This window comes from Colletotrichum chrysophilum (assembly GCF_026319265.1).
Source record: "Colletotrichum chrysophilum strain AFK26 chromosome Unknown scaffold_9, whole genome shotgun sequence".
Lineage (NCBI taxonomy): Eukaryota > Fungi > Ascomycota > Sordariomycetes > Glomerellales > Glomerellaceae > Colletotrichum > Colletotrichum chrysophilum.
Window position 1 is genome coordinate 359,816 of NW_026517296.1, and position 15,406 is coordinate 375,221.

At 52.6% G+C, this 15,406-nt stretch overlaps 3 protein-coding genes across 3 annotated transcripts; all 3 read right to left on the minus strand.

Moving 5' to 3' along the window:
- Window positions 1–3,399: 3,399 nt before the first annotated feature.
- On the minus strand, window positions 3,400–5,297 carry COL26b_001962 (uncharacterized protein; the record flags this gene model as incomplete). Its single annotated transcript, XM_053174898.1, has 4 exons — window positions 3,400–3,988; window positions 4,049–4,568; window positions 4,694–5,028; window positions 5,107–5,297. The coding sequence occupies 4 exons, from the start codon at window positions 5,295–5,297 to the stop codon at window positions 3,400–3,402; spliced, it is 1,635 nt and encodes a 544-aa protein (XP_053041193.1).
- Window positions 5,298–9,390: 4,093 nt separating this feature from the next.
- COL26b_001963 (uncharacterized protein) lies at window positions 9,391–10,530 on the minus strand (the record flags this gene model as incomplete). The annotated part of the gene is made up of 1 exon (XM_053174899.1): window positions 9,391–10,530. One exon carries the CDS (start codon window positions 10,528–10,530, stop codon window positions 9,391–9,393), a length of 1,140 nt encoding a protein of 379 aa, XP_053041194.1.
- Window positions 10,531–11,726: 1,196 nt separating this feature from the next.
- COL26b_001964 (uncharacterized protein) lies at window positions 11,727–14,539 on the minus strand (the record flags this gene model as incomplete). Its single annotated transcript, XM_053174900.1, has 9 exons — window positions 11,727–11,866; window positions 12,041–12,284; window positions 12,382–12,509; window positions 12,626–12,639; window positions 12,694–13,192; window positions 13,240–13,312; window positions 13,360–14,262; window positions 14,353–14,430; window positions 14,486–14,539. The coding sequence occupies 9 exons, from the start codon at window positions 14,537–14,539 to the stop codon at window positions 11,727–11,729; spliced, it is 2,133 nt and encodes a 710-aa protein (XP_053041195.1).
- Between the last annotated feature and the right edge of the window lie 867 nt (window positions 14,540–15,406).

The following is a 15,406-nucleotide window of genomic DNA, read 5'->3' on the forward strand; positions in this document are numbered from 1 at the left end:
GGCCTGAGTCACCGGCGTTTCACTGCCACACCACACAAACACTGCGGTGGTCATAGAGAAGGGACGGAACGGGGGGAGGATTTCTTGTGAGGGTCTTCGGTAACATTCAATCAGCAAAATTGACCATTCATTTGCCCTGGCTCGACCGCGCCCGTCAACCCCCGGAGACCGGAATCAACCTTTGTCTCCATGCAGCCAGCTTCGCTATCTGATTATGGAGACTGAAGACGGATGCGAACCCGTGGGGGTGACGTCGAACTCTACACCAACTACGTTCCAACGATCTGTTAGTGGCTCTCCATCGATGCAGGAGACGTCTGCGTTGCTCGTCCCGGCTAACTCACTAGCAGTGCGATACTTGCCGGAGTCGTAAGGTATGCTGATGTCCTTTCGTGGAACATTTTTGAATTGAGTGTCACGTTCCACCAACATCTGAACCGGTCATTACCTGTTCATGATAGGCTAATATTTTGTCATAGATTCGTTGCGATAGAGAGCAGCCCTGTAGCCACTGTTCCAGCAGTAATACCCCATGTACCTATACCGACAAGCTGAAGCCGCGTGAAAAGAAAACCCGGATTCTCTTGACTTCACAATAGTAAGATTCTCCCAGGCTTGCTCACAAACTCGTAAGCGTGCTGACGCAGTCGTTGTCACTCTCTCTAGCGAGAAGAAGATTGACCAAATTGACCGTCGACTAGAACAAGTCGTGGGTCTGCTACAGACACTCCCACTCAATGCGGAGCAGACTGCTCACGCATCCCTTTCATCTACAGGTGGTAGCCCGGGAACTCTTCCAGCCGACGCTGGACTTGAAGCCTCGTCGGTGATGGAGGGAGAGTCATCATTAGCTGCTCAGTTTACCTTCGCAGACGACTTTATGCAGAAGGTCGCTCGCGGAGAATCCCCATCGTGTACGAATCCTGGTGGAGAGTTGCAAGAGAATCTCAAAGTGCTCTCTCAGATTGTCTCTTCGTATAAACAACATGCTGTCACAGACGAATCAGTGTATCCTCATGCCAGGCTTGTTCACCGGCCAAGCTTCCACGGGTGTGAGCTCCCGCCTATTCAAGAGACTGTTGCGGTGATTCGTGTTGCTGAATGTGAGTGTTCTCCTCCAAGACGTCTCACAAAGTCCGATGTCAGGCAAGGCTCACACGGGATCGAATAGCTCAACGCCTTGCCGGGACTGGCTGGATATACGAGTATCTTCCCATGCAACAGTTTTCAAAAACATGTCTAGAGGTCTACTTTTCGGAGCAGTACACTGAAACAGACTTCATCATCGTCACCGCCGGGCTTCATTCCATCTTTAAAGACTACAGCAATATTGTTTCCGGAGAAGAGAAGGAGAGATGCCTCAAGCATGCTAACCTATGTCGCGCGCATCTCGAGACTGCACTCTCTGGTCTGCCACTGCACCTTCCTGCAACATCGAAAACAATTATTGCTCTTGTCTTCGGGGTAAGCAGTTTCAGCGCAGACAGGAACGTGTTTGACTAACCGCTTCGTAGGCTACCCACTCGATTGAGCTCTCGAAACCCTTCTTGGCTTGGTCTCTGTCTTCCAAGGCGTCAGAGCTGTGCCAATCGCTCGGCTATCATCGAGCTGCATCGGTCGATAACGGAAATGAAGAAGATGTACGGTTAAAAAAGCTCCTATTTTGGAGCACCTACTTCATTGACAAAAGCTTGTCGCTTCGTCTTGGCCGCGCCTCGACGATTCCAGAGTGGACTATTACGACAAGCAGACCATCTGTTACTGATTTCCATCAGCAGCCTGCCATGGCTTACTTTGTGTTATGGGTAGAGACAGCGCGTTGCCAAGGGAACATATACGAGATGCTTTACGGCCCGGATTCCGTCATTCAGCCTGATGATGTGCGGCAAGCTCGGGTTCAGCGCCTTGTATCCGACCTGGGAGAACTGGAGAAAGCAACCCAGGAAACCAATGTAAGTCGAAATCCAAAATCATTCAGGTGCCTTGCGGCTGATTTCTACCGCAGAGAAAATGGATACAAGAATCAAAAACTAAGGCCGGAGAAGATCTGATCGACTTTTACGCCGCATCAGATGAGACGTTGCGTCTGTCTCTGCTCACCATGGTCCATCGAGCCGCGCCACGGCCTCCAGGTTCAACTCCAACCTTTAGTCTCGACTGTGTTGTTGCTGCGCGATCTTCTCTAGAAAAGCATAGGCAATGTGTCGGCATCATCAAGAAAAGCGGTAATACTTATTTCCCGGCATATTTCCAGTGGTATGTAATATTTATCTCTTCACGTGCTTATTTATCCACGTGTTGCCTAGAAGCGGGAAAAGTACTGAGTAGCACAGGTCCCTTTTATTCGCCCCGTTCGTGCCGTATATTGTCATGTTTTGCCACGTCATTGAGACGCAAGACCAAACGGACCTTGACCGCCTCGGGGACTTTTCCTGCTCTATCCAAAATGCCGCCCAAGTTTCCGAGGCTGCGTTTAAGGCTTTCCACCTGTTTCACACTCTTCACGGCATTGCCGTTCGCTATCTGGAACTCTGCGCCGCACATCCTCAGAATGGCCAAAGAAAGGCTGGTCCCGAGATGGATTGGTTCCTGGAGGCTTTGGGCATCGCGCCGCCTGGGCAGGAGAATGATGGCCAACGTTATCTGGCTAGCGACGCGCCTTGGTTTGGTACCGACTTGATTGATAGTATGGAAGCAGACGGAGCAAGAGATAACGATACAACACAACGTAGAACTTCTACAACACAGCCTTTGTTCCGTGTTGGCAACGAAGTTGAGCTGGAGTCTTGGTTCCAGAATAACGAGGCCGGGATGGACTTCCTCCGAGATACAGATATAGGTTTTGGGAGCAATACTTAGATAACTGATATGGGAAAGTTTTCACCGAATGATGGAAGACATATCAATTCTCATGAATCAAGATAGCCGTTGGCACATTACTGCTAGTGTAAAAGCAACGTCTCAGAAATGGTCGCAGCATCCTCTACGAAGAGGCCACCCCAAAACGCGCCAGTGTGTATTGCAATGAATGCAGCACTAGCAATGGGAAAAGGGACCTATCATCTCGTGAGTATGTCTATGCTTTGAGGCAGGTCCTACGTTGAGATGATAATCTCGTGGTTGTTTCATAACTGCAACAACGGCTTCCGAGCATAGTGAGCACGAAATGTCCCTCATCGGCGCTGGACTCCCGGGTGCTGCTATAATCGGCGATAACACAAGTATTGAGAAGAATTAATATTCGGATTATCAGGATACTGCTGGAATACAAGAAAGGTAATATAATCTGCCTAATAGTACGATGATCCCCCCCCTCTCCATACCTTTCTTATTGTCAGAGAAAGGAATCAATTGCCGCGAACACCAAAGGGTGTGAGTATCCCGGCTCGGGCACAGAACTTATGAAAGCTCGAGCTTCAAAGGAGACCATCCTGATATTTCAGACATCCCAAGCTTATAACCTCCAGGACAGAGTCGCTGGAAAGTCTTCTCAGCATCATACTTGTCAGACACAGATCTCAGTCTCTCGAAGTTATCCTCCCCGTAGCTCTTCATGACATCGACATTTTCCGCGGCGTTGTTGAGCCACTGATTCGGCATCAGAGCATTCCGCTTGCGGGCGAGCTCTGTGATCTTGGCCACAAAGGCATCGTCCATCTGGATAGCTGCCGCATCGTCGGCGGAGTTGGCCCAGTTAGTCCTCAGGTTGATAGCTGGCTTCTGGTCAGCACATGCTTCATAAGACTCTACTTCGGAAGACCACGCTGGTGAAAGAATGTACTGACAGTTCTGGTTAATCTCTTGCCAACCGGCCGGGTTACCTCCTTTCCTGTTCGTTTCGCGCACAGTATGGGGTGTGACGGGGTTCCATGACAGACCGATGGTGTGCTCCTCGAGGGCGGAGGACCCATAGTGGGTGAACAGCAATGTGGAGATCTCCTTGTACAATTCCTTGTCGGCCTTGACATTTACGTTTGCACGGTTGATGCTGTGAGAGAGTGACTGGTCAGCCGATGTTGCACGCAAACATTCTAACCCGTTTGCTTACCGTTTCGTGTAGACGCTCAGGAACTCTGGCGTCACATCCTGAGTGGCCAACGTAGTGAGAGTCTTCCGGGACATGTTGGTTGAGATCGGCTCAGCATCCAGGAGAGGCTTGATGGCAGCCGGGTAGGATCCAGTGAAGTTGGTCTTGTCCGTGGACGTGGCCAGGTCGATTGTGGTGAGGCCGATCGCAGGTATGATCATCTCCAGACAGGTAACCGTAAGGTGCGGATCATCGAGGAGGGGGCCAGTCTGCATGTCGTAAAAGGATTCGAGGGCGGCATCCGCTTGGCTCTGGTTGTAGGACAGAGTGCCGGACCAGACGCCGTTCGGAAGGGGAAAGGTATTCATGTCGAAGCGTGTGACGATGCCAAAGTTGTTCGAGCCGCCCTTGAGAGCCCACCAAAGATCCTCATTCTCCGTGGCGTTGGCGTTGACAACTTTCCCACCAGCGAGAACGACCTCAAAGTTGGCCACATCGGCGCTGGAAAACCCGCGGCTGCTGAGAAATTGGGAGAAGCCGTCTACACAGCTTGATTAGAATTTATCGTTTCTTGCTCCAAGACAGCTTTCACTGGATGTGGAGACCTAAGGAAGGGGGAAACAGGGGTTGAAAGAGTAGAAAAGGGGAAAGGGGGGAAACACGTACTTCCAATCAAGAGCCCAGATATGCCGACGACTGCCAGCTCTCCTCCAGTAGCTGCAAGGCCTTGACTCTCGAGAGTCTCATAGACCCGGCCCCAGTTGTTGCCGGGACCGAGACTGACGACTTCCTTCGACGGGCTGACTGAGATGGCGTTCATCTTCTCCAAAGCAATGAGCACACCGTCCTCAATGCCCGCCATTCCAGGATGTGAAGTAAATCCTAGTCCGCGAATAGCAAACTTTCTCTGAAAAAATTCCAGGATCTGCACAGCAGAAGACACTTGCTCAGTGGTCTCCGGGGTGAAGACAGCGGACGCGTTTAGGCGCGGCCGGGAGCCGCTTTTAGGAGTCAGTAAAAGGATACGGAGCTTCAAGGCCTGAAAGAGGACAGGGAGAATGGACAGGGGATATACTCACAAGTACTTGTCAATCCAGGTAGGATAATCGGTAGTCGCGGGCAAGAAGACGTTGGCTGGATACAGAGCACTCAGAAGCTCCTCGGTGTAGTTGTTGCTGACCTGGGCACGCTGATAGATCTGGGTTATCTGATCCTGCATCAATCCGAGGGTGAGCATGAAGCTCGTGATCTGCTCTTTGTCGACTCTCATTGTAATCAGGAAATCAAAACGCGAAGTCTTGGAGGTGAAGGATTGAATTCTCCGTTGGAGTGAGCGAGTGAGTGGACAGCAGCGAGAACGAGTCGTGTATCGAGGCAAACCTATGAAAGAATGAAGTCCTGAAGCGACAGTTGCTGCTGATGTTATTGAAGTTATTGTGAATAATCGGCGAGTTATATGAATTGCCAATTTTTGTTCGTCGATCTCAACAAACTTCATCTGATGCCATCTTCCGCTCACGGAGCTCCGCGAATTCCGGGCCCCGAGTGCTGTTCTGCGCTTCGGGCCCGGGCGTTCGGTTGATCGGGGCGCCGTTGTGGGTTGAAGAGGTTCGGCGGGCGAAGACTAGACCACCACGCCACTTTGTTATTGAAAAGAATGAGTCACTCGGCCAGCCCAAATTGATTTATTCTCTTCCCTGCATGCTCTGCATGTCGACCACAAATAATGGCTGAGGGGATCCACCGTTCATGGAAAACCCATAGTCAATTATCAACAAGGAAAAGTTTTCATCGCTGGTTTTGATTTTTTTGCTGTGAACGTAGGGAAAACAACTCAACCAGCTTCACATTCACAACATTATGTTGATACTCATGTGATAGCACATTACTATTGATCTCCCGCCATTATCATGCATATTTTTAACAAAGAACTCTCTTCACATCGCACAGAGGTATTTGTGAGCTTGCTGAAGCGAAAGAGACCATAAGTGCTGGGCTATAGGGATGACGAATTTACACCACGTCTAAGACGCAATCTTTTAGGCTTAGACTATTAAACGTGGACAATACGTATTCGAGAAAGAGAGGTGGCCCGGCTGATTATATCGTGGGAAACCATATTTTTATTTCTTTGGCCATTCAATCAGTCTGCCGTTGTCAGTGAGTACTAAATAGACAGCAAGTCCAGCGGTTTTATTCATCCTCTACGTCTCAATCAGCACACCATCAGCGGCCCCGGCTTTTCAGCCCTGACGAAGTAAGACGTATTTTCATTCATATTCGACTGTTAAGAAAGCAAACGATGACGGAAGACGTAACTCAGTCGAAATCGTTTGTTAAAAAGTGACATTGACTTAAGACTAGCCTGTGGAGTTGTATGGTTGTGGGTTGGGCAAGTCTGGCATCCTCAACTCCACCATCTCCATTTCCACGCATTCACACGTAGGCGTAGCCCATATCATCCTACCAAGAATACGACCATCCTTTTCGAGCACCGCCATCCCGTCTTTGAGTGCCATTTGGTACTGAAGCCCAGGAATCCTCCACGCTCGCGCGAGCCGAACCTCATTCGCAGGCGCGTAGACCCCCGCGCGGAAGAGAGACGTTTTGTGGCAGTATGTGCAAGTTACGGATATGATTTTGGACGAGTTCCGCTTGTTGTGGACCGTACCGGCGTGCGTAAACATCTGCCCTAGACGACTCTGCGTAAATCCGTCCACAATGTTATTGAGGTACAAGGCGTCAGCAAGCCACATGATTGCGTCTGTCCCTGAGAGGCCGAGGGAGTCCACCCGCCAGTCTGGACGCCATGATCTGCAGACATAGTGATTCATGAGCATGTTTTCGAGGTCTTTGGCAATGCCTTGACTGTTGATGTGCTGAATCATGGTGTTCGTGTCTTCTCCAAACAGCCTAGTTCCGAGTGTGGCGACGAAGTCGTTCAGATCGGGGCCTGTTTGCGCCAGGGTCATTTCGGCGCAAGCGGCAAACTGATCAATCTCAGAGCACTATGGCACTTCAGAAAGCATGCTGACGACGCCGATTGATTGGAGCCTGGCGCAGATGGTATCCTCGTGCTGGCTGTCGATAGAGATCTTGGGTATATGGGCTGGGGGTGAGATCAATTCACCCATACCCCAAGTCCACACGTCATTGTAGCATTGAAACATGCTCGGTCTATCGGGTGGATCGGGCATCGATAGTTTTGGTGTCATTAGAAGGGGGCTGTAGTCCCCCGCGAGGATGCAAAGCCAAGCGACATGAAGATACCCTCGGCGGAAGTTTGGTTCAGGGGGCTCTTGATAGCTGCTCTGAGTTATGCCACGAAGACCATGCAAGAAGTCCATCTTGTCTCGACAGCCTCGTTTCGACAACAGGGCGAATGCCATTGCGAAATTCGTTCGACGAAGGGATCTAACCTGCTGTAACGGCCCTAGATTCCAGGGCACGAGGTTTTCCGAGGTTCGCATTCCGACGCTGCCCTCCAAAGCCCACACGTTGCCGTCGTAGGCCTTGGCTTCCCTTTGCCAGACTTCTTGTAGCGTTCTCAAAAAGGCGGGGTCGTCTCCGGTGTTACCTTCCACAAGTTGAAAGTCGCCCGTCATCATCCTGACTAATCGGCTGCGTACGAACTCCATGGCAGTCCACATACGCGTGAACCATTTCTCATTGCATACTGCAGTCAGGCCCCTGAGGCGTTCCTGGGAGGTCGTTCCATGATGTAGCTTGTCGACAACTGCCGGAGTAAGACCGTCAAAGTGTATGATAGTCGTCTGGGCTTCTTCGAAGATTCTATGGATGACCAAGAGGATGCGACTTTTCAGCTGGTCTGTCCATTGAGGAACGCTGATGTAGTCGTGCCAGAGCTCTGAGTTCGCAGGAAACTGTGGGTCTCTCTCGATACTGAGGAAAACTTGGACCGGGTTCTCGATTGCGAGGTGCCTCACTTCTGGGGGCTGAGGTGACAGGCTAGGTTGCTGCTGTATAGCCGATATCTTTGGACTCCAGACGTGGGAGACTGCTAACATGGGGACTTTTGCGCCTAGGACGCATTGCAGGTGTCGGTCGAACAGTAAGATATCAACTCCGAGAGGTAAATGGACCACTCTGCTGAACCTTTGGTGAGAACCGAGCTCAGTACGTCTAGAAGACACCCTGAAAGTCCGGACCAGAGCGTCGTGAATGAAGGGGCCTTTGCAGACAAGACATTGTAAGGCCTCGTGATGGGGCTCAACCCAAAACACTCGAAGGTCTGGTACTTCGTTCATGTTAAGTCAATCTTGAAGTCTGAGTCTGGCATTTACCTTGGTCATATGGAAAGAAGAAGAGATGATGACCACATTTTGAAGTCCGGGCTGGAGATGGAACGGCTGATATCGGAGCCAACAGAGATAGACGTTGTGGAGCAACTTCCACTTCAGCACCCAGCCTGCTGCATCGATAATCCACTTCAGGACACCGAGTTTCCAGAAAGAGAAAATATTGCCGTCGGATCACTTACCTGCATGATGCCTTTCAGGACAAGACCTCAAAAGAGAAAATGAAACTGTTAGATCACTGACCTGCATGGCGCTGATGACTCCGTCCTGTTACACTTAACAGTGGTTCCATCCATACGAGACAATTTGGACGAAAGACAACGAGGCTTGTAAAATAAGCAGTATGCGGGTCTTTCGTGATGTGTCATAAATCTCTTGCCATTTTTTTTCTTTTTTTTCCTTAGAGAATGAGAAGTTTGTAGAGCCGTTGCATCAAACGTCAAGGGTGAATGTCGACACCTCTATTGGGACCACGTAAATTCGACGCAGACTCCCCGCAAAAGGGCCACATTAATCTCACCCGGTATCTGGACCCTGTTTATATATGCTGTTTAGACACTTTGGTAAGCACTAGCTCACAATGGCATAAAGTAGGGCGAATTCATTGCTCGTTTTAGACCCTCTAAGCGTGAGTCACCTTTGCTCAACCTTGGTTGAAAGAATGGAGGAGTTTGACCACTTCTATGATCGCGCCAACAGCCGAGAAACATGACGTTCACGAGGGCTTTTCGAATCATGTATATGAAACTCCCTAGCAGGATTTTGTATTGAAATATCTCTATACATAGGAAAAAGGAGTAAGGAAACGCTTGAAAAAACAGGGTATGGGTATCTTGATCATCATGAAGCCAAATACGTCCGCGCCGACGCATAATGGCTTTTTCAATCCTGTAAAATATGCAACCGAAAGCACGTCCGAAGCCGACGCGCGGTGGTTGATAAGTCCTCATATCTCATGCACATACGTCTGTATCACCGACGCATTCGTGCTGAGCTCCATCACCGGAGCACCCCTACACACTCACACTCACACGAAGCCCCTTTTTAAGCAGAGGTGGAGGTGGCAGCAGGAGGAGCTCCGGAGCCGCTAGGGAAACCGGTGCCGCTGGGGGCGCCGCTGGGAGCATCGCCGCCGACACCGCCGGAGCCGGAGTTCTCGACGGCGACGCCGCCGGAGGAGGTGTACTCGAAGCTGTAGCTGGTGTCGTAGCTGGCGGTGCGGTTGATGCCGATGGTGATCCAGCCGAAGATGCCCTCAGCAACGTCGTCACCGAGGTAGGCGTACTGGAAGAAGGGGTCGGAGTCGGCGTTGCTGCCAAGCTCGTCGCCGACGACGTGGTCATCGCTGTTGAGGGTGATGTCGACGGTGTTGGTGTTGTAGGGGGCGAGGGCCTCGACGGCCTCGACGAGGTCCTGGTCCCAGAAGAGCTGGCCGATGTGGGCGGCGTGGGTGGAGGAGAGGGTGTTGTTGGGCAGGACGGTGGCGTCGAGGAACGCGACCATGTGGTGGTGGGTGGCGCGGCCGGAGTAGTGGCCCGGGAAGATGGTGGTGAACTGGACGACGCCGTCGTTGTCGGTCTTCTGGACGCCGCGGAGGGCCGTCTTGTTGAGGTTGGAGGCGTCGTCGCCGTTGCCGTTGGAGCTCTCCTGGACGCCCGAGTAGATACCCGTGGCGTTGCAGTTCCATAGGTCCCAGTAGAGGTCGGTGATGGGCTCGCAGGTCTCGACGTCGATGAACTGGCCGTCGAGGACGACGTCGACGCCGGGCTCGCCATCGCGGAGGTCGGAGCGGATGTGCTCGCCCTTGACCCAGAAGGGGCCGATCTCGCCCTCCGGATTGAGGATGCAGGTGTGGTTGGAGCCGAAGATGTCGGTGGACGGGGTGGACGTGTCGATGCCGACGTGGAGCGAGGTCTGGTTGTGGCCGGTGCCGGCGGAGTCGACGTCGCGCTTGGCCTTGCGGATGGCGCGGTGGTAGTCGATCGTCTGGGCACGGCGGACCATGGCGCGGGCCTGGAGGTCGCGGTAGACCTTGGTGTTGACGCAGTTCTCGAGGCCGCGGCGGGCGAGGCCGTGGTGCTCGTGGCGGGCGGCGAGGAGCGCCGGGTGGGACTCCTCGTGGTGGCCCGGGTGGGCGGCGCCGAGCATGACCGAAGTCAGGAGAAGGAGGACGGAGGAATGCATCTTGTTGGAAAGAGTGGTGAAGATGTTGTTTCTTGGTGTTGTAAAGATTGTGGGAGAGTATTTTGTTGAATGAGAGTGTTTGCTAGGCTGAGGTCTTGTTGATCCAGACTGGCTTGGTGATCTCCCTTTCAAGATTCCTTTCGAGGCTGGAATCATCATCTTCTTATAAGTGATTCTTTTGGCCCTTTCCATCTTCATCATCGGAGCCTCCGCTCTCCTATCCATCCACCCCTTTCCTCCTCTATCACGAAAGGGAAAAAAAAAACTGCAGCGCCCCTTCGCCTGACGTCTTCATCCCGCTATGCGTCACCCGTCGTCGTCACCGACTGCGTCCCTTCATGCTCTAGAATCCCAGAGGTTCATCCATTCTTTCTCGTCAAGTGGATTGCCCATCCGGACGAACGCCACATCGAGAAACAAGCAAACACCTTCCCGTGGATCTTAAAAGTCTTGGCAGTCGAGGCTAAAGCTTTTGACATCCTATGAATATCGTCAAAAGAGGCATTCACGTCGTCAACAATGTCCCGAAAACGTCAAACGAGTCGGTTGTGGTTGGTTCGCATTTGCCCCAGATTACACTGCCACGAAGCGAATCTGGGGCAAATGCGAGCCAACCACCACGCCGCAAATTCTCATCAGATCGTGGGTTTTTCTGGTGTTTAATATCAATCCTGGCCACCCCGCGGAATCCGTGGCATTACAGGCTTACATTGTGCGCAAGTTGATTGGTTCACGGGGAGTTTTTTTCTGCTCATCCTTAGATCGACGTTGGATCTGAAGTCGTAAGCTTTTTTACACCCCTTACTTCCCGCGCCCTACATCCCGGTCACTTTGTTTTTTTACATACACTACACAACAGCACACTACAGCCTCAAAACTGGGGTAAATTGACGACAAGGAATGGTTAGGTTAGGCGGAATGTGGGAGCGTAAAGTTGAGATCAACGTCGACTTAGACTAATTGCAGCCTACCCTTACGCGCGTTCTAGAAAAAGACAATTGACAGAAGCGAGCTCCATCACTGAGGCACTGTGCCGCGGTTCGGGGCCGACTTCTTTTCGGTATTCGGGTCCAATTAGAGTACCGATCTACTACAACCTCTACGGCGCAATCACAGAGTTGAGAGAGTTCCACTCTATGTACATACAGTCCGAACTTCTATGCGGGAAGTGGGACCCGCGGGCTTAGTCTATACACTTACGCCGTCGCCGCCGCCTTCTTCTTGGCCTGCCTCTTTTCAATCTTCTCCAGCTCCATGTCAATCTTCTTGAAACTCCAGCTCTTCCAGAAGGGAGGGTAGAGGAACGGGCGGAGGTCAAATCTGTTGTCGTCGGGGGCTATTTTTGGGGGTTGGAACGTCAGCGGAAATGCTCTTGACCCGATTGGACGATACGAAAAGGACTTACAGTAGTCGTTGCAGTGTAAGGATGGAGTGAGCGTCGTCATCTTGTGTCCTGTTCCCGTCGTCATTAGTAACTTGTTTTATGATGGAATGTGCGGATGAGACTCACGGTTGATTGCGTAAAAGTGGAAGAACTTCTTGACCTTCTCGGCCGTCTGTCTCGGGTTGTAAAGCGGTGCCTCATCATCCGGCGCACGCTCGCGGCGCTCGTCCCAGTCGTGGACGAGGCGCTGGAACATGCCATAGGGGCCCAGCTTATTCACCTTGCGGAGGCGGCCCATGATGGTGAGCTCCGGGTATGTCATGCCCATGTCGACCTCATCGCTCTGGACGTAAGTCTCCGAGATGGGTTCCTACGGGGGTGCGTGTGAGTGGGAACTGCTCCTCTGTACAGGTATGGGGGGAGGCAGCCTCGGTGTGAGGGAAGTGGGAGGAAAGATTGGGACTCACAAGTTCCGCAGTCGGGACCGCCGTGAGGAAGTCGTGGAGACACGGGATGCCAAAGTCCTTCTCGGCCCAGGCGATGAAGCGCTTGAGGTCGGACTTGTCGATGGACCCGATGGGGTTAATGTCGGCGCCTGTAAGGGTGTGTGTCAGTGTGTGTTTTTGTCAGGGGCGGGACCCGCGTATTCAGCGATTTGCGCGGGTTAGCACCCAAAGCCTCCCTGAGAGGCTCAAGGATGGGCATTCTTACTGGAGCAATCGTATCTATGTGAATATTAGTACATCAACGTCAGTGCTTACGTTTTATGAATCGCTTACTTGGTGAAGTATCCTCTCAAAGACTCGCCGACGTTGGCACTGCCCAAAACGAGCAAGCCACCACCACCAGGGCGGCCTCTGGCAGTGGGAAGAATCTGTCCGTACTCGTACGCCGTCACCATACGAATTCTCGCCTGGAGGCACTGCAGCATCAGGTTCTCCTGGACGGTGCCGCCTTCGACCTTGAACTTGGGCTCGAAGTTGTTTGTGGCTTTGAGGAGGTTCTTCTGCGCCTGGTAGATCTCGTCGATGTCGAGGTTGATGTGGTAGCTTCCAATGGCTTCGGCGAGGTCCTTTGCACGTCCGCGAGTCTCGGCAGAGCTCTGTTCCCTCATGCCCATGTAGATGGTTGAGAAGACCTGGTTGCAGAGGGCCTGTGGCGTCTTGGGGAGAACACCGTCGCCTTCGTACTTGGCGATGCGCTTTACGTCTTCGATTACCTGGTCGTTGCCCTCTTCGACAGCCTTCATCACGATGCGGCACATGGAAAATACGATTGCTACAATGGGTTAGTTGGTGTTGGGATAGGGGTTCAAAGAGACATACTTGCGGTTGCGCAGGAGTCGATACCACCACTGAGTGGAACGAGATATCCTGCTGTTCCAGACCGACGGAGATACTGTGAGCTGTCAGCTTCGCACATAAAAGAGATGCCGGTACTCTTACATCCCAAAGATAGCATCCAGCACACTGCGCAATCTCCTCCTCGACAGAGTAGAACTTGGGCTTAATAGGAGGTGAAGGACGCTTCTCAACATCCGCATCGTCGTCCTCGGAGCTCAGCTCGAAAGAAGTCTGGATCCTCTCGTACTTGGCATCAGACCGCGCAGCCTGCAGACCACGAGAGATCGCAGAGCGGTACGCCCGCACCTCCTCCAAGTCCACCGTCGCAGTGACGACCTCGACGTCGTTCAAGCTGAACTGCGACCCCTGCGCCACAACATCGCCGTTGACCAGAATCATGGCCGAGCCGTCGTAGTACAGCCTATCCCCGTCGCAGCCCTGCTGGTTGGCATACAGGTAGATGCCGCCGTTCTTGCGCGTGGCTTCCATGATGAGCTGCAGGCGGGTGTCGAGCTTCTGCAGGGTGAAGTGGGAGCCGCTGCTGTTGGTGATGATCTCGACGCCGTCGAGGGACATGGCGATGTGCGGGGCTTTGGGGGTGAAGAGCTCCTCGCAGGTCTCGGCGCCGAAGCAGGTGTCCGGGGTCGAGACGACGGCGTCGCCGAAGACGACGTGCGTGGCGCCCTGGATGTCCTGCAGGATGCGCGGCAGGTGGTACTGCTCGGTGGTGCGCGGGTGCATCCACGGGGTGAAGTGGCGCATCTCGCGGTAGTTGCCGTCGTTGGCGAGCCACATCTTGGGGCGGATCATGAGGATCTTGCCGTTGAGGCAGAGGACGCGGCAGTTGAAGCGCTGGTTGCGGTGCTGGACGGGCATGCCGATGTCGAGGAGGATGTCGTGGCAGGACTCGTCGAGGAGGATGCGGCGGAGCATCTCGAAGCAGTGCAGGTAGAGGTCCTGCTCGAGAAGGTGGTCGAGGCAGCCATAGCCGCAGATTTCGAGTTCCTGGGTTGATGTCAGTTGGTTGAAACTTCGCATATACTTTCCAAAGACTGAAGGAGTCGTTTGCTAAGCTGAGAGATACAAGTGACTCACAGGACCGACACGAAGTCGGGCTCCGGCGGCCTTGGCCTTTTGGATACTCTCAATAATGCGAGCAGTGTTGCCTTCCCACTAGAATTGCAGAGTTAGCATCGTCGACAACTCGTGATGAGGGGTAGAGACTCACGTCCAGAGCCCACTGGTTGAGCGAACATGTCGCTACCGTGACGAGGTGGCCCATGTTGATTATTTTTGTTCAAGTCTATGTTTCAATTAGTTGTCTGATATTCGAAAGGGTTTGTGGAATGACTTGCCTCAAGAGTTGCAGTCTCGTCCCGGATGCTCCTCAATATATGTTGAAGTGAGGAAGTTACGTACACTGCCTTGAGAGCAGATGACTCATCCAAAACCAGAAAGTCGAGCGCTTCTGTGAGTTGTAGAAAAACTTGAGAGTCGGCTGCGCCGTTTAAACGGAGAGAGAAATCGGATCTGTTCTTTCAAGCTCAAACACAAAACGTTCTGAACCGGAGAGCTTGACGGAGCAGTTTCGGCATTACGGGTCAGTTGGCTTCAGAGACTCAGCGGCGCATCTTATCAAACCCCTCACCCCGGTATCGCATGTTAGTGCGCATGCGCGTTCCTCCACCCAGACGCTAACATCTTCCCCCGTCACCCGTATGAACTGCTGCCTCCGACAAAGTCAGAAGGGCATGCGCGATTTTGGCAATTACGAGCACGAGCAGGATTCATAAATCTCACTATTCAATGACGCACGTTGAACCGCGTGTTCATCCCACCGTCAACAAAACATTTCGGGTGACATTCCACGGCTTGTAAGTGGTAGTCCTGATCCCTGTCAGGATCAATCCCCGCCATCAAGGCTGCTGGGCGCCGGGCCATGCACCACACATGCTGACAATTGCCGGCCGAGCTCCAGCGAGCCCCGGCAGCTGTCGCAGCGCCTCGGCTCAAATCTCCAACCACCAAAAACGACGCTGCGCATCTCAACACCATCACCTCCACGATACCCCCATCACGACCTTACTCAATACGATCCCCCGACGCCGCGCCACACCTCTCTACCATTTCAACTAGATCACCGAGGGCA